Below are 19753 nucleotides of genomic sequence, written 5' to 3'. Positions count from 1 at the left end.
TTTTAGAAGGAAGCGCCTGCTGCCTGATCATGTGGAGCAACTCATACTTCTTCATGATAAGATCTAGTCATTACTTTCATTGTGCCGTGATATTTGCTTGTGTTGTGATGTGCATTGTGCTAGCCTGGACATTGTGTTCTAGAGATAGCAGTGTATGGCTGTTAATGTTTTTTTTTTTCAAATAGCTACATGTTAAATAAAATATTGTTACTGTGGGGGCATTTTTCTTTTGATATTCGATATTTGAAGGTGAATATTCGTATTCGATTCGTATTCGAAAAATTTGATATTCGCATGCCCCTAATATTTGCTGATTTGCTTCTACACGATGTTAGACAAGCAACTAGACTGATTAGCAGGCCGATATCGCTTCGTGTCCCCAGCTTCTCTTACGGGGGCAAAAGGGACCTCCACATGGGTCCAATCATGCGCGTTTCATTGTGACAACCTGTTACGGCGATCGCATATGGCTTGCCCACCTGCAGTCTTCACCGTGAGAATGGTCCATTTCCTTGGCTCTCAGCCGGTACGTCTTGCAGTCTATGCCTGGTTCGGGGTACATCGCGGCCTTCAACGACCCTGCCGTCGCCACCGGTACAGGTACAAAGGATCAAACGTCAGTGGCGAACGTTCGAAGAAGAATACCCCTTCGCCTCTAAAGACAACCCTCATGGTCATGCGGTCCCGCGGGTAAGCGGGGCAGCGCAGCGTCCGTTAATCGGCGTGGCGCCGGGTCGCAAAACTGGCAATCCGTGACAGACACATGACTTTTCTGCAAAGGGTCCTTAGAGCAACGAAATTGGCTTACTGTGATGTACTGTACTTTTCGCCCGAAAGACGAAGCCAGAAGACTGTCTAAAACGATTCCCTGCTGTCCGTACAGGGGCAAGAGAACGAAACATCCCTGAACAGCTGTCAAAGATGACCACCCCCTTTTTGGGCCCTCCGCTAGCACAATATATGTAACCCTTTCAGTTCAAGACGTCCCCGCCGCAACGGTGTATTCACAATACCTTCTCTATAGCTTAATCCCGAGCGTCCGGCTTACTCATTCGCGGTAGCACGGCATCAGCATGGGGGAGTGAAGCCCGTCAATGAGCGTGTCTCTGCGTCGCAAAATGGCAATCCATGGCACTGTTTGCAGGGTATTTCCGACGGTCATATGCGCTGCGCAGCCAGCATGGCAGCCAGTTACAGGGACGCCATGGGCACAGCGAGGACAGCCAGCCCAAATCAGCAATGTTCGCTCCGAAGTGTCTTTTCGACCGTGGAAAAGAATCCTAGAAAAAAATCCAGATAATTTCTGGCATAGGCGGCTGTTTTGGTCGGCGGTACATGACGGTACGAAAAAATTTCAGGGGGGGGGGGGGCTGTAGCCCGGTCAGCACCCCCCTTGGCTACGCCACTGACACCAATGTCAACAACGTCGGACTTGGAGCTGTATTGGTTCATTGGCAAAATGGCGTAGAGCGTGTGATTGCCTATGCAAGCCGAGCGTTATCATCTGCAGAGAAAACCACTCTGCAACGGAAAAAGAATGCTTAGCCATTGTTTGGGCCATAACAAAGTTTCAGCCATACTTGTATGGCCGCAATTCAGAGTAGTCAGCGGCCACCATTATCTCTGCTGGCTCGCCAATCTAAAGATCCTTCAGGTCGTCCGGCACGATGGAGCCTTTGGCTGGAAGAATTTGACGCTACCATCATTCACTAGTCAGGATGCAAACACACCGACGCTGACCATCTCTCACCTGCACAATTCGGAAGTGCCAACGCTGATCTTGAAGAGGACAACACATTATTTTCCTCTGTATCAGCAACTGACTTCGCTCAACAACAGTGCGACTACTTGGAGCTCAGCCCGCTCATTGACTACCTGGAAGGGTGCAAATCCAGTCTTCCTCGAAGTTTCGCATGCCACCTAGCCTCCTTTTGTTTCCAGGATGGAGACCTTTATAAGAACTTTGGCCATATGCAGGCTAGTTGCGCCAACCTCACTTCGTGGAGATATTTTACGTGCGCTCCGAGCGCTCCTTACGTCGACTGCAGCGGACCCGGAGCCAGTTGACCTCCAGTATGCCACAATACTGAATTACCACAGAGGGCGACGCCTACGGTATCCACCACCTCATCAAAAGCTTGCGACGAAGGAGGCCACTGCATGGCGTAAACTCCAAACCGGAACCTACAAAAACCTACACACACTACACCACATGCACCCCACATCTTACAGGGATGAATGCCCATGGTGCGGGGCCACACCAACCCTGTACCACATTACATGGGAGTGCACACTACACGACCTCGAACACCACAACATGAACACCTCATGTGAGCAATGGGAGGCACTGCTGTCCAGCCCGGCCCTCGACGACCAGATCAGGCTCGTTCAGAGAGCAGAGCGGATGGCAAGAGCCAGCGGAGCCCTGGACTAAGGGCCCCGACCATCAGCAAGGCCCCTACGAGGCAATCCACAGGAGCTTTGCCTGTACATAAATAAAGTTTGTCATCATCATCATCATCATGTCATGACGAACCATCGTCCGGACACCTTGGCTACACCAGAACATTGGAACGAATTCACCGCTCCTACTATTGGCCACGTCTCGCGAAGACTGTAAAGCACTATGCTCACACGTGTCGCGACTGTCAGCAACGTAAGATTTCACCTGTATGACCAGCGGGACTGCTACAACCAATAGCCACACCAAAGGCGCCATTTCATCAGGTTGACATGGATTTGCTGGGATCATTCCCGTCTTCGTCTGGAAATCAGTGGATTGTGGTCACCACTGATTACTTAACACAATACTGCAAAACAAAGGCACTGCCAAAATTTCACATAAAAAACAGCGCTAAAAAATGGCAGACAAGAGAAAGAAGGACACAGACGTCTCTTGTCCGCCGTTTTTTAGCGCTGTTTTTTATGTGAAGTATGTCGTACCAACTCGCCCAAGCAACCACTTTACTGCCAAAAGCTACCGCAGCTGACGTCGCCCATTTTTTCGTCAACAGCATCGTACGTCCTCCGTCATGGAGCGCCAGCTGTTGTCATTACTGATCGTGGGACACCTTTCACCGCAGAGATGCTGTAGGAAGCCTTGAGGACAAGTGGCACGGAACATCGCAACACAACGGCATGTCACCCTCAAACAAACAGGCTGACTGAACAAGACAATTGCAGACATGCTGTCAATGTACAGTCAACTGCCAATTTTTCGGACGCCCAATTTTCCGGACATACTCGAAAATTCGGACGCTTTCGTGGCACCGGCACCAGCGCCTAGACGTCGATGTGTAAGAACGTCCAAAATTTCGGACGCTGAAACTCTTCGGCGTCCGATTTTTCGGACTTTCTGCCCAAATTGCAGGTCCGACAGGCATTAATTGAAGCCCCACCTCTGCCGCGTCTATCATCTCGTAGGTTCAAAGCAGCGCTTTCGCGAGTCAATCAGTTTGCGACAGTAGCTGAGTCTGAAAGTCAGCTTTGCCGCAATGCCGAAGTGTTATGGGGTGAAGCAGACCAGAAATTCAAAGGGGCCGCTATCATGGCGCCGTGCCGCGATGTCTTACGAATAAGCAGCGGAAATGCATGGAGTCGTGATGGCGGCAGGTGGCAAACGTGCTAGTACGGCTTAATCACTGACAACCCTTACGATAAGCATCTTCAGTTAACTGCTCGGTAGTGCATGTGTGGCATTTTTTTTCGAATTGGTCTAAATCCAGAAACCGAAACTAGCTCAAATATTGCTCCATTGGCAAGTACATTCTCTCAACTTTCCTCTAAAAGAGAGATCGGAACGAAATGAGTCAAATACCAACAGCTACGTGTGCTCACAGATCCCGTTTCAAAACGAAATTGAGCCAGATCCATGCGCTGTATGGATCGAAATGAGTCAAATCCAGTATGCCGATAGTAGAGCGCTTCGGCAATCACGTGATTCGGCGAGCGTGGAAGCCTCCGTGTGATTTCCCGCCTAGCCTGACCACTCTGCCTGTTTTCTGGGTGTTTGTGCAAGTTTTTTCTTTTTTTGCCCTTTCGGAGCTGGATTATCATGGATTCTGATGGAAGTGAAGAGATCGGCGAGAGATCGGTCCCGAGACGTCGACGACATCATGAACAAAAGCAATGTCGACGCCGACGAAGCAAGAATGTGCCACTGCCCGAATTTCAATAAAGTTTTTTCAAGAATACCGCATTGAATTCCATGTCTCAATTCGAAATGAGCCAAATCCAAAGTTATCATGCTAATAATGGTGAAATCCGCTGCATATTTTTTAATTGATTGTGGCCAGAAACTTCTCCTAGCCGACATGTAAAACATATCATAGGATAGCTTTGACAGCGTTGTATTTAGTTTGCATAGCAAATTTTTGCCGTTTTCTCAAATTCTCTTTGAATGGATTTGACCCATTTCGAAAAAAAAACGCCTCATGTGGCCTAGCGCAGTTGCATGCGTACTGAACGCATTTAATAGACGAGAACCCAAACGCGCCGCACTGCCATTCACGCTGCCTCTTTGTGCGAGACTGCCAAGTGCGCCGCATAGACGCGTCACATTCACGAACAAAACCCGCTCGCCATTGCCGTGCCCGTGTGCGTACAGGAATGGAGAAGGCATCACGAACTCTTTCATGACAAATGCGTGCGTGCGGTATAGCAACACGGCAGCATTTGCTGCCGTGTGAAGCTGATTGTTTTTAGTTGTGTGTGTTATGAAGCACGCCACTCAATTAACGAAACATCGGTGTCACTTTATTCCACATCAGCATGGAACCAAGCCCACCCGAGTTCACTCGTAGCGCGAGCGTCACGAGCCGAACACGCAGCCGGCGAGCCGTGATGCTTGCTAGTGATGGTGATGGTAGTCTCCGATGCCACAGCTTCTTCCCTTCTTAAAAGTTCAAACAATCTGGAGGACGGCGCTGTCGCGTTGAGCGCCGCAAAGGTTGAGTTGCCGGAGTCAGCGAATCGCTTGCGCTTTCGCCCGAAAGCTCTTGACGGGGCGATAGCGTGTCGGTGTCGCACGATTCGTCGACCGAAACGTCCCGCCGTCGCACTTGGTCAAAATGCCGCCGTTCCGTTCCCTGAGTCGTGTCCACTGTGACCATGCGCTTTCCCTGCTGGTCACGCACGATACCTGGTATCCACTTTTTGCGTGGCTGAAAAGTTCGAGTCCAAACACGCTGTCCAGCCTGCCATCGCTGTTCACGTTCATTGCACGGCTTTGCTTTCACGGCCTCGGTGGTCGGCATAATGCAGTCGAGTTTTGTTCTTATTTGATATCCCAGCAAGAGCTCCGCTGGTGACTTGCCCTCCTTCACTGGCGTACGGCGATAACGGAACAGAAGTCTAGATATTCGAGTTTGCAGCGGAATTTCATAGTTTTTCTTCAAGCCTTCCTTCAACGTTCTTACGGCCCGCTTCGCTAAACCATTTGATTGTGGATGATAGGGCGCTGTAGCCAAGTGTTTTACTTGGTTCTGAGCCAGGAAATTGTGGAAGTGGAAGCCCGTGAACTGAGGTCCGTTATCCGTCACAAGAGTACGAGGTAGACCGAACCTTGCAAACATCGCCCTGAGAGCCTCCACTGTCACTTCTGCTGTTGCAGATTTCGTTGGGACTGCTTCTATCCACTTCGTTTCGGAATCCACGACTACCAGTATCATGTGTCCTTCAATAGGACCAGCATAGTCAGCGTGCAGCCGGCTCCATTTCTCTCCCGTCGTGGGCCATGGTACAGGTGTTTGCGCTGGAGGCATCGCTGCAGCCTGTACGCAAGCAGGACACTCCCGCACCAATCGCTCGATCTCACCGTCTAGCCCCGGAAACCAAAACAGGGATCTTGCAATGTTCTTCATGGTCACCATGCCTGGGTGCGTTTCATGGAGCAAGTCCAAGATACGTCGGTTTAGAGCGGTGGGAAGCACGATGCGGTGTCCCCAGTAGACTAAGTCTTGGTAGTACGTGAGTTCAGCCTTCTTACTGAAGTATGGCCGGAAGCGGATCTGCTCTTCAGACAAAAATTTCGGCCAGCCTTTCTTGATCCAAAATTTCACTTGCTGCAGCATGGAACCACATCCACATCAGCATGGAACCAAGCCCACCCGAGTTCACTCGTAGCGCGAGTGTCACGAGCCGAACACGCAGCCGGCGAGCCGTGATGCTTGCTAGTGATGATGATGGTAGTCTCCGATGCCACAGTGTGCAGCACATCGCCAACTAAGCTGACACCGTCACTGTACTGTTGCTGTACCGTACGCACGTATTTGTCATGAAAGGGTTCAGCTTTGCGGGCTTGTATCTCGGGGTCCGCACGACGCTGACGTCACTCTTCGGCCTCGCGAGCTCTCACCGCAGGCTCTTGGCCGCGAGCCCGCGCTCCTGCTGCCTTGCGAGCCCTCCGCACTGCTGCACCTTGCGAGCCCTCCGCTCCGCTGTATCGGCGGAGATTCGGCGACATCGATGCGCACAAGCATCAAGGAAAGCCAGACGAGTCGTCCGCTCTTCCGCCACAGTCTTTGTGTTTCGCGTCATCGTTTCCAAACGCTCCATGCGAGACAGCCGTAATTTATTCCGCGCTTTGCTGGTATCAGCGTCGCTCATCACGAGACGCAAATGCAAGCGGCGGTTGGCACGTATAATTAAGTGGTGTTCGCGGCAGGTACCGAATGTATTTTCGAGAGCCTGGGCGCGCACCAAAATGCCTGATAAGTGTACTGGGAGGCATTAAAGCTATTTTGGATGTGGCTGTGACGATTTGATTGCTTGAGCGGAGTAAAAAAGCATGAATTCGCTTTTTCGGATGATTTCGCGGTCCCTAGGGAGTCCGAAAAATCGGATGTTGACTGTATCTAGCCATTGACCACAAGAACTGGGATGACATTCTTCCTTACATACCTTTTTCTTACAATACTGCAGTTCAAGAAAGTACAGGGTTCACCCCATTTCGCTTAATCCACAGTCGAGAGGTCATCGCAATGCTCGACGCCATGCTCCTTCCCAATAACCTGGGAATGATTAACACGGTTGTTGCCATGTTCGCTCAACGCTCCGAGGCTGGCCGTCAACTCGCGCAACGCCGTATTCGGTGTCGCCAAACTGCAGACGCACGCCGCTACAATCTTTGTCACCGACTTGTCGCCTTCAACCCAGGCGATGAAGTGTGGGTGTGGACCTCCATCCGACAGCGTGGCCGGTCAGAAAAGTTGCTGCGTCGCTACTTTGGCCCTTACAAGGTTCCACAGCGACTCAGCAACGTAACCTACGATGTTCTCCCCGAAGGCACCTCAAGACCTTCCTGTCGGCTTCCCCAAACTGATGTCGTTCATGTTTCACAGCTCATGCCATATTTCTCGCGCCATTAATCAACCAGAGTGACCGTTACTACAAAGACTATTTAGCTTCTTTTTGTTGCTTTTCTGTTTGTTTTTGTTGCATCTTTTGTCCTGTTTTATTTACTTTTTCTGTGACAGCAGCATATTCATTCTGCCTTACGTCAAAGTTGTTTCGTTTGTATAGTAACCCTCTTTCTTTTCTCATTTTATTTACGCTCGTAAACAGCATGGAGACAATTCTTTTCTAGGAGACTGACTAATGCCACATGCCATCATGTATGAGCCATCCGCTGTAGCACGTGCACGCTTAGGAATGCAAGAAGAAGAGAACGTTTCTCTGGTCTAGTTTCGGGGAAGACCTGGGATCCTGGCTCTCTTTCTTGGCTCGCCCATGACAGTATCATGAATTATGGCATAGTCGGCACGTTGCAACTGCACTTGCAGTAGGCATGCATTCTAAGAGACTTTCAAACAGTCAGTGTTTTCCTCGCAGCACAGTTGAGGTGTCCAGGAAGCAAAGCCTGGTAAGCGAATTAGAAGATGATGCGATTGGGGCCCATTCACGTACCGCATTCTGCTCTTGAAGACAGAGTTCAAGTGTCCTCTAGTTTTTAAATGTGTAAGCATTGTTATGTTGATTCAACAATAAAACTGTCTGTTTTTTGCATCATACAATCACCGCTGTAAAGAAGTAAATGCATAAAAGAAAATGTTTTCACTCTGGTGCTTGGGTTTGAACCTGGGTCCTCACGCTTTGAAGGCAAGTGCTGTCTTTACGCTACCAATTCTTGAAAAATATGAGCATATGTGACCTAAATGAATGCATTGTACCCACTGTGCAAAACAACTGTAGCAAGATAACACTCTCTATGAAGGTCTCATTGAATTTCGTGGAAGTGCAATCAAAGCCCTCTGCAGGACAAGATGTAAAGCTGAGAAGGATTGTACACATCGGGAAAATTGAAACGTTGTGAAATTTTAATGCCAAACACTCGTTTCAGTGGTCGCAGGATGCATGTGCTATGGCACAGCATTCAAGACGCTGTCCCATGGCATGCACACGAGTGCAATACAGATGAAACGCTGACAGGCGCTACAGAAATGATGAGACGCTATGCCGATACCATCCGAAAATGGCATTCCAGAGTAGGCCGCTACCTACAATAAAATGCAATGCTCACACATCACTTAGACAACTCCTACAGGAGATTCTGCAACACTTTTTTTGTTTCCATCTTGATAGGCTACTCTTCAGTAAGCTCACCTTAAGAGCACTCCATCTAGAATTCTTGTCACAGCACCACCCTGTTGAAAACTGGGAAGCTGAAGGATGTCTTCTTTATTGCCAAAAAACAAAAGATCCTTGTGTAAGCTTAAAGGTGTACTGACACAAAAATTTTGGCTGAGCGTTTTTTTTTGCTGCAATGTGATGCTTGGAGCCTGTTAGTCATAACACGGCACATCGTTTGCTGCAACGCGCGACAGATAGTTAATCACAGGCTCCTCATTACCAATCAGTGTCAGTTTCGGTTTCAAAAACGACAAGCCTCTGGGTGCAACTATCACCACCCAGTGGGTGCAGCGCTCGATCACGTCAGCACACAGTAACTGTGATGCACTTCCGTGCGGTTCATGAGCAGCTGCCGAGAAGTAGGCTGCTGGAGCAAACGTGGCAAAAAAAATGGCGGCTATGACGTCATCATAACTTGTTGCAGCGTGGTCATGTGAGAGAAGTAGGGGGGTCACTGAGGGTCACCTTTGAGGGTGTCAATAGCACGAGGGTGTCTATCGCTCACGCAAACTTCAAAATTCATTTAAAATACCTTCCAAGCTTCGCTGTTGATATTTTGCAGATGATGTACGCATGTTCTCAAGAATCGATCCCATAGGCTATCTCGGCCACAAAATTTTGTGTCAGTACCCCTTTAAGCCTCTTCCTAGGGGTGTGCGAATATTCGAAATTTCGAATATTTTTCGAATAGTGTTTGCTATTCGATTCAATTCACACTGTAATTTTACTATTCGAACTTCCCAAAGCCACAGTCAACGTCCAATTGAAAGTGACCCCTTCAAATTTTCAGTATGCTTCACCTCATTACACCCCCGTATTGCGCCAAAGCTGCCTTTCAAGCTCCGTTACAGTTTAACTTATACCCGTGTCACACGGGCGTTTCGAAGGCCATTGAACCGATGGTCTATTGACTCAACGGGGGTGCACGCGCTGCCACACGGGCAGTTTCGAAGGCCATTGAGTCAGTGGCCCATCGAGTCGACGGAGCACTCCACAACTCCATTGAAACTTCGACGGCCATCGAGCGGCGCAAGCGGAAACAGCGTCACCGCGCCCTCTCATTCCCAGTGTGCTCGTACTCATGATTAGAAAAGGAAAAATTTAACGAGTATGCATTAAAAGTAGTGTGCATGGGCGTTGTAACTTATTTACTAAAGTATTTGTGTGATTTCACGCTTCGTTCTGTCACCGCATCCATAGTCGTCAGCAAATTGTTCACGAGCAACAGCTCATTCTCGATGGCGTCGGCTTCCTCTTTCGCCGCTTCGATCCCAGCATCAAGCTGCATGATCGCAGCCGCGTAGAACACCATAGCGGCTTTGTCATCTGTTTCACGGTCACTCATGATGGCGGAACAGGCACGTGATGAAACCAATGAAACAAAATGAATACACGTAACCGCAAAACCAGGCAAAACTACGTGTAAACTTCGCGAACTCGGAAAAGCGGCCGGACGGGTAAAGCGGTTATAACGTAGCCACAGTTTCGCTGTTCAGCAAACTTATAACCAACTCTGCTTATAACCAATAATGCACTTATAATTACGTATAAACATTTTTTTTTATATTTCAGAACAAGACAACGCACAAATGTGTGCTTTTAAGTGGATTCATTTTAGTTCACTTACGACGACATGAAAACGAAAATAAGATTAGCAGCGCCACAAAATGTTTGCGAGAAACACCTGAATCAGTCAACGGCCGTTGAAAACCGTCGTGTGGCAACGCGAGAACTCCATCGAGTTCGATGGAGTTGTAGCGTTTCGATGGCCATCGGCTCAATGGCCTTTCAAACATGCCCGTGTGTCACAGGTATTAGCCAAGGCACAGTCAACATCCGATTGGAAGTGGTCCCTAGATTTTCAATATGCTTCACTTCATCACACCCCGGTACTGCGGCAAAGCTACCTTTCAAGTTCCGCTATGGTCGCAAATGTATTAACTCAAGAAAACGCTGGTTCCAACATGGAGATGAAAGATGTGGCAGAGGTGGGGGCTCAATTAATGCTGTTTTGGACCTGAAATTTGGGCAGGAAGTCCGACAAATCGGAAGCCGAAGCCTTTTAGCATCCAAAATTTCAGATGTTCTTATATATCGATGTCTACGAGGCAGATTTGGAACTCCCGACTTGAAGGGAGCACACCCTTGTCCACCACATCAGTTGGGCTTCCACAGAAGTTGAAAGAGGAAGAGAGGCTGAGGAAATGGCATCTTTGCCTATCACGTGTAAAGTGTTGTCGGCAACACTTTGGTTGCACCAAATCATGTACACAAGTACAATTCAGCCTCTACATTGCCTCATTCTTGATAAGACAACTATGAAACACCACCCTGCCAGCGCTTCATTAACCTAGCGAAAAGAAGCACTTCCATGTTGCTATCTCATAAGAATATGTTTAGGAATCCTCTCTAACTTTTCTTTCTGCGATTTCACTTCGCAGTATTCGAAAAATATTCGATTCGATTCGCACTCACACTTCAATATTCGAATTGGCTTCGCACCCAAAATTTTGCCATTCGCGCAGCTCTACCTCTTCCCTTCTCCTGCAGAACATAGTTTCTTGTTGTTTTAATGTGGCTGTAAATTGCTAGTGTGTGCATCACTTGGGCAAGTTCTCGTTTTCCGAACAAGCTTCTGGTTGTTACCAACATAGAGAACTTCGTTTAGCCAGAATGTGGTGCATGATGGCTGGGATACTTTCACACAAATGTGCTTCATGTGACAAGTGTGTTATTGTTCTACGAGTGCGCTTTTAAATGTTCTTTCACAGCCGTACATGCATGACCATGACTAATTGAGGCTTGTTTTTGCTGACTCGTCGTGATGGCTTAGCAGTTACACACAGCGAAGCACTAAAGTGCAGATTCAATAGGTGGATAGCAAAATGGCGCATCATGGCGCGTGCTGTTCAGGGTAATTGGGGAGGAAACACCTGTACATCTGTGACATGGTTGTTACCGGCTGTTCAGTGATTGCGTCCTTGAATTATTTTTGGAACGGATAAAAATATTTTGCTTTTCACAGAACGAAGTGGAAAGTGGAAATGGGCAGTAGTGAATAAAACATGGAAAACGGTGAGGGGTGGGTCTCAATTGCAGCAGCCAGTTTACGCATACGGTTATGCTTTAAAATATGCCGTAATATTTTGCTGAATAAGCTTGATTTCGTATTTTCAAGCATCAACATTGCGTACCTCAGAATCACTCACACTCTGTTGAGCACATGGTGCCAAATGTCAATTCATGCGTTCCCTAATCACTTAAGGACTTATCACAACAGTTCAGGAACTCTGTCCAATCAAGTGCACTAATCCAGTTTACTTGCATTGCTTACTTTCTGTCATATGTACGGAAACTGCTGAGCGCGGAAAAGGCCAGTAGAACAAAACGGCCGCTCAGTTAATGACATCGCCTAGGATGTGGAACAATCAGTGTTGCTTCTGGAACGAGTGACATAGTATGGTGTCTATAGTATTTCAGAGACTTGCAAGTCTAAAGTGCAGATACCTTTGACTGGAACTTGAAAGAAAAGTGTATGTTGAGCATGCACAATTATGCATGCCTTGAGACACAGAGTTTGAGTGTGTGAGGGAACGAACACTCACAAAAGCAATATTCAGAGGCGCAAAAAGAAAAGAAAACTGAAAACTGCGTGAGTTGTTCACTTTTACAGTAAGAAATATTTTGCTATCGCCATTCACTGTTTCAAACCTGAGATGGTATCCTTGCAACACAAAAGCAAATCAATTTTATGAGTTCGAAGCATGAAAACAGATGTACAAGTCTTAGATTGGACAGATATTTCATGAAACTGTGTCGTCCAACAAATCTTTATGAAGCACAAAACATGCGTGAAAAGACTCTGCTACAAAACAACATGCATGTGGCCGAACGTGCAGGCCACTTGAATGAACGAACGAATGAAGGAGTGAAGGGAGTTCACACCTTTTATAACTGTCCAGTAGTGGTTGCGTCTGTTATTCGGCTAATTTGCGCAACCCCTCAAGATGTCGTGCAGTAATTTGTGAGAATAAACAACCACGACTGCTAGCTGAAACATGGAAAAAGTGATAGCCTAGGCAACAGTGCCCGTACAGTGGCGCAGCATCTCAAACCAGAAATCAGCGCAGAAGAGCACTGTGGCCCACAATTTTTTGCAAAAATTGGGTTTTTGCTATCCGCCTATTCTCAGCCACAGCGACCACATTATGATCAATGCAAAAACACCCATGTTCTTAGATTTGGGAGTGCGAGTTAAAGTACCCCAGCGGGTAATAATTAATCGGAGTCTCCCACTATTACATGCCTCCTAATTATGTCACGGTTTAGCATATAAAACCAAAGATTTAATTTAAAATGTCTTCATTACATTTTTGCCACTGTACATCAATGTGAGAAAACAGTGCATTCTTGCTTTCACATTGTGTCCATATTAACTTCACGCAGGCTGGCTATGAAGCTCCAGCTTATGATGCATACGGACGACAGGTGGCAGCACATGACCCGTACCGCTTCACTCGTAGCACAGCTCAACCTGCAACACTGAGGCTACCTGCAGCCCGTCCACCTCCCAGGTGAGCAGCATGCCTTGTTTGGCTATAGGGGGATGCAGACTCAAAATCAAGGCCATTATGCTCAGCAAAGAACATTGCCAATCACTGTCCGAGACAGCACATGTGGTTACGCTTTGCCAACTCTCTAACATTGCCAATTGTGGTAAAGTCATCAAACCACAGTCTGCGGCACACACCGCAACTAAATTCAAAACCTTTGTTCAGAAAGTCTTCTGAATTTCACCTGAGTAGCTTTGGAAAACCGAACCTCATGAGCCAACTAACAAACCTTTGGTGTCTTTCAGTTTTGTGGCGTGGTGCCTGCGTCTCTTCGCTGCATTCTCCGATTCGCAACACGTGTCATCTCATCAGGCCTACTTCTTACTGTCAGCCTCTCAGGCACTATCTTCTGTGCTATTTGTCGCACACTGCCGTCGATTGTACTGTTGTTCACGCCAACGTGCTTCGTAAGGGAGCTGCTCTTGTCATATCCAGTGCAACTCATACTCAATCAACACTGCCCAACTACGTTCTTTACAAAGCCACAGTGGAGCCCTGCAGCAGAGCAGAACCACGAAGAGACAAATCACCCCGCCTCCTTATAGAGGGTGGCATATGTAAGGTATGTAGTATTCTAAAAAAAAAAAGAGCATGTATAAAGGACCCAGAAAGCTGGTTGGAAAAATACGACCGAGTTGCCCAGTTCAACAACTGGGACTGTGATGAGAAACTTCGTCACGTATACTTCGCCCTTGAAGATAGAGCCAGGACCTGGTTCGAGAACAGGGAGGTCGCCCTGACGACCTGAAATCTATATCACACCGCATTCCTCGGAACCTTCACAAGTATCGTGCGTAAGGAAAGGGTGGAAACCCTGCTGGAAAGTCGTGTACAGCTCCCGAATGAGAACGTCCGGATGTACACTGAAGAAATGACCCGCCTCCTCCGTCATGCCGACCCCGCCATGTCTGAGGAGAAGAAGCTCCGGTTCCTAATGCGAGGAATCAAGCAATAGCTGTTTGCAAGTCTTGTTCGCAACCCACCCAAGAGTGTCAATGAATTCCTTACAGAGGCCACAACAATAGAAAAGGCGCTTGAGATGTGGGCAAGGCAGTACAACCACTGCTCACCAACAACCGACTACGCCGAAGTTCAAGCCCTCAGCACTGATGACCTGTGCAAAACCATCCGAGCGGTCGTGTGTGAAGAGCTGCGTAACATGTTTCCGGAATCGCAGCCTCGAGTGGACTCGATCACCGATATTGTTCGTGAAGAGGCCCAGCATGTGTTGGGCATTCCCAAACCACCACAGCCTCATCCGGAGCCTATGAGCTACGTTGCTGCAGCACGTCGTAGCACTCCCCCTCGGTGCCCACAGGAAGACGCCACACCATCGCAGTTCCGCCACCGACGCCATACCACCCAACTGTCGGCCAGCGCAACGCTCCAAGGAAGACCAACGTGTGGCTTACCCCCGATCACCGTCCACTCTGCTATCACTGCGGAGAAGCCGGCCACACCTACTGCCGCTGCCGCTACCACAAGCACCGAGTACAAGCATGTGAACAAAGGCACAACGGTTGCCTACATCGAAGAAATTCTGCAAGCCACCAGTGCTTTCGCCCTCCCCGATTCTACCGAATCTACTCCGATGAACTGAGCTCCTCAATCAGCTTTCGACGTCAATCCAAACCTTCTGAAGCATAAGCAAGAACAGCTCAAAACCCTGCTCTTGCAATACAAGGACTGCTTTTCATTGTCGTCAAGAATTCGGCAGACTCCCGTCACAAAACATCGCATCATTACAGAGGAAAGTGCCAGACCACTCCGTCAGAGTCCAAACAGAGCTTCGACGCAAGAACGCGAGGCATTAAAGAAACAAGTGGACAAAATGCTACACGACGACATTATCCAGCCATCCAAGAATCCGTGGGCGTCACCTGTGATGTTAGTGAAGAAGAAAGACGGAACCCTACGCTTCTGCGTAGATTATCGCCACCTGAACAAGATCACGAAAAAGGACGTGTACCCTCTCCCATGGATTGACGACACCCTGGATCGACTCCACATTGCCCGGTACTTTTCTTCGATGGACCTCAAGACCGGCTATTGGCAAATCAAGGTCAACGAGAGATACCGAGAGAAGACTGCCTTTATAACACCAGACGGCCTCTTCGAGTTGAAGGTCATGCCCTTTGGCCTTTGCTCGGCACCTGCGACTTTCCAACGCATTATGGATACAGTACTGGCAGGATTGAAGTGGCAGACTTGCCTCGTGTACTTGCACGACGTCATTGTGTTCACCTCAAACTTCGACGATCACCTCCGGCGCCTTGACGCTGTACTTCAAGCAATCAAGACCTCTAGCCTCACCTTGAAGCCTGAAAAGTGCCACTTTGCGTACGAGGAGCTATTGCTTTTGGGTCACGTGATCGGCAAGTCCGGAGTGCGCCCAGACCCGTGGAAAACAGCGGCCATCGCTGCCTTCCCACCACCCACTGACAAGAAAGCTGTACGCCGATTTCTCGACTTGCGCGCCTATTACAGACGCTTCGTCAAGGACTTTTCACGGATCGCCGACACACTAATGCAACTCACGAAGACCGACATTGAATTCAGGTGGGAAACAGTGCAAGTTGAAGCATTTCAAGAACTTAAACGACGCCTGCAGCTGCCTCGGATACTTGTGCATTTCGACGAATACGGACGCAGGCAGTGTAGGATTCGACGCCGTCCTTGTGCGGAAGATGGACGGACTGGAAAGGGTTATCAATTATGCTAGTCAGTCGATATCCAAGGCAGAAGTGAACTCTTCCACAACGGAAAAGGAGTGTATTGCCATTATCCAGGCTGCGTCAAAGTTTTGCCCTTACCTCTACGGCGGACCCTTCAAAGTTGTGAGCGACCACCATGCCTTGTGTTGGCTAGCTAACTTGAAAGACCCTTCAGGTCACCTCGCATGGTGGAGTCAGAGACTTCAAGAATTCGACATTACCGTTGTTTACAAGTTTGGAAGACACCTCTGACGCCGACTGCCTGTCTCGTGCCCCCATCGACCCACCGCCGCAGGACGACCAGGATGTCACCGATCTCAGAGGCGTGTGCGTTTGAGATAGATTGAAAGGCGAAGGTAGGCACAGCAAACATAATTTAATTGCACACAAGAAAAACTATAAGAAAAACACTCAAAACAACTAACAATGAAAATCTTACAAACACTAGAACAATATGCGAAAATAGACAAACACAATTCTCAGTACTTCTACACCTCCGACTCGCGTCGCTACTAGAGTCTGTCTGGCCACTTAGGCCTCGCCAATGGAACACTCTTACTTGGTTCCGTTACACGCCGTAAGTCCAGCCTCCATTGTGCTGTTTCCCCAGTCGATGTCGCCGACGATCTTCTGTCGTCCCAATGAACTGTCGTCCCGATGCATAACAGACCACAAAGCTGCCGTAAGCCTTTTCCCAGTCGCTGACGTGGCAAGGCGTCTCTGTCGCTTAGGCCTAAGTACGAGCTCGGCCCCTGCTGTACCCGATGACGTGGCGTCCCGGGGATTGTTGCTGGCTGAAGCTTGAAGGGGGACTGCTGCTGGTGCGTCCGGAATTGCCGCAAGGTGCTGCAGCACCTCCGAGGAGCCTCGCCCGAGCGTCGTCGAGGTCAACGGCCACGCCACGGAGTGCCAGCGTCACGGCCTCCGGAATCGAACGCCCGCTGCCTTCCCGTTGACAGAACGTAGCTGCCAATGCGACCTTCTTCTCCAGTAGCCACGCAGACAATGCCAGCTCATCGAACTGCTGCCTTCGTTTACGGCTCGTGTCACGCGCATCGCGCCGTGTGCTACCCTGCACGCGCTCGTGCCTGTTCCGCGTGCTTCTCCTCCTACTTTGTCGTCTTCGTCGTCCGTACGTCCTCTCCTTACTCATGACACAGGATGATGACTGCTTCTTGGGAACCATAAGTGCCGACGACTTCGCCGAATGACAGCGAGCCCACCGGGAACTCAGGCGCCTTGTGGAATACTTCGAAGGCAGGACCGCTGTTGTTCCGAAGGTATTCACGCGAGGACTGGCGTCGTTTTTCTTGCGAAACGGCGTTCTCCTAAAGAAGAACTTCTCGCCACTTCGAGCCAACTACCTTCTCATGGTGCCCTCAGCATTGCGACCAGAAGTCCTCCAGGCTCTACACAATCATCCCACGGCTGGACACCTCGGTGTTTCCCACACGCTCGCTAGAATACAGGAAAAGCACTATACTGGCCGCGCCTTGCCACCGATGTTGCTCGGAACGTAAAGACCTGCCGAGACTGTCAGCGATGCAAGACACCGGCGACCAGGCCGGCCGGACTTTTGCAGCCTATCGAGCCACTTCAACGGCCGTTCCAACCAATCGGGATGGACTTACTACAGCCGTTCTCGATGTCGAATTCCGGAAACAAATAGATCGTCGTAGCTACCGACTACGTCACCCACTACGCAGAGACAAGGGCCCTGCCCAAAGGCAGTGCTGTTGAGGCAGGCAAGTTTTTCGTTGAGAACATTGTTCTGCGTCACAGCGCCCCAGAGGTCCTCATTACTGACAGAGGTACGGCCTTTACTGCGGAACTAACTCAGGCGATCTTGGAATACAGCCAGACAAGTCACCGCCGGACCACTGCCTACCACCCGCAGACCAATGGCCTCACCGAGCGTCTAAATAAGACCATCGCCGACATGCTGGCCATGTACGTTGACGTCGAGCACAAGACCTGGGATTGCATTTTTTCGTATGTGACCTTCGCGTACAACACAACGACGCAGATGACGTCATACAAGTTGGTATACGGAAGGAGCTCAGCAACGACGCTCAACGCAGTGATGCCAACTGCCACCGATGTGGACAATCTCGACGTCGCTGCTTACTTGCAATGCGCCAAAGAAGCTCCACAGCTTGCAGCAACCAGCTGAGGGTTGACAGCTGTCACTACATAATCTTCGACGACGCCACATGGCATACCAACTCAGTGACCGTGTGTGGGTCTGGACGCCGATACGCCGACGGGGACTTAGTGAGAAGTTTCTTCTTAGAGAGCATGCCATCTCTAACCCTGTCAAAGAAAGAAATTGATTTTTTGAACTGTAGGTGACATGTACAGCACGTGCTTGTGGCGCTCAGTGATGAAGCACGTCGATGAGACGGGCACCAGTGAACCATGTTTGTTTTCTTTTTATTTGACTGTTAAGATATATATATGCGCCCACATGTCAAAATAAAATCAGTTGTAAGTCAGCACTGTTGTCGTGCCTTTTTCGTCTTGTGTCCTGTCTCAATTTAGCACTGTTTTCTCCCCTGTTTAACCATGAACCAACTAGCCCAAGCCTCAACCATAGAAAGCTTCTTCAGCGATACTTCAGGCCATACAAGATGCTCCAATGTCTCGGCACCCTAGGCTACGAGGTTATTTTCGATGGAGGCGAAAATGTTTGAGGCCCGTGTGTTTAGATTTAGGCACACGTTAAAGAACCCCAGGTGGTTGAAATTTCTGGAGCTTTCCACTACGGCATCTCTCATAATCATATCGTGGTTTTGGGATGTTAAACCTCAGGTATTATTATTAATATTATTATTATTATTATTATTATTATTATTATTATTATTATTATTATTATTATTATTATTATTATTATTATTATTAGACTACGAGGTTATCCCGGACGGCATAACGAACTCTCAACGGCACCGCGCACGTCCTGAAGTCGTCCATGTTGTGTCTCTTAAGCCGTTTTTTGCACATTAGCGAACCTGGGGACTGTACTTTTTGCTTTATTATTGCACTTTATTTCTGTATCCACTTCCATCTTCTTTTCAAGCATCGGGACGATGCCTTTTCAGAGGGGGGCACACGCGCTCCTTTCTTTCAATGTTTTATGCTATCGCCCTCTTACACGTGTCACTACTGCCTTGCGCAAGCCGCGCCAGAATGTCTGAAACATTCCAGATTGTAGTAGATAATTTTGTTAAGATAGCGCACATGACGCGAATAGTCAATATTATTCCAGAGCTTGCGTGATCACCAGTGATAAGGCTGGAAAGTTCGATGCATGATGTATAAAAGAAGCGTGTACCAGCGATCATCAGATTATCGACGACCGATGCTCTGTTCGCCGCTATCAGTGTGCAGTGTGTATTGCTGTAGTTTGACTTTCCGTTTCTCGGCCACAAATTCGGCCAAATAAAGAGTTTCATCTTGGACACGCCGACTGCTGCCTTCATTGAAGTCACGACCCCGTGACAATATAGTTAGAATTCTTGTCCTGTTAATTAATCTTGTTTCTTTAAAATATTGCCTTGTTTCATATGGCACAAAATCCTTTGTGATTGTCTTTGTGTACAGCCCATGGACCTAGATGTTGTTACAATCTTCATTTATATAAAGGAAATGTATGCTGAGCTATTGGCTGCCAAGGCTTGTGGAGCTCGGCACAACATGCATCCATAGTATTTCAGAGCAGACAACACAGCACTAGGCACACACTTTTTCAAGTTAATGCCAAAATGGCTGTTGGTGGTAAGAGCGGAGCAACTTCACACT

General features: G+C 48.6%; 1 protein-coding gene across 1 annotated transcript in view; it reads left to right on the top strand.

Moving 5' to 3' along the window:
• LOC119394522 (tight junction protein ZO-1) overlaps nt 1–19753 on the top strand; it is a 521713-nt gene that overhangs the window by 477089 nt on the left and 24871 nt on the right. The window contains exon 21 of the mRNA XM_049416099.1: nt 13075–13202. Within this exon, the coding sequence (XP_049272056.1) occupies nt 13075–13202 (128 nt within the window). The remainder of the gene's footprint in view (nt 1–13074; nt 13203–19753) is intronic.

Source organism: Rhipicephalus sanguineus, chromosome 5, assembly GCF_013339695.2.
Source record: "Rhipicephalus sanguineus isolate Rsan-2018 chromosome 5, BIME_Rsan_1.4, whole genome shotgun sequence".
Lineage (NCBI taxonomy): Eukaryota > Metazoa > Arthropoda > Arachnida > Ixodida > Ixodidae > Rhipicephalus > Rhipicephalus sanguineus.
The sequence above is the reverse complement of the archived record's forward strand: the minus strand, read 5'-3'. Positions and strand labels throughout refer to the sequence as shown.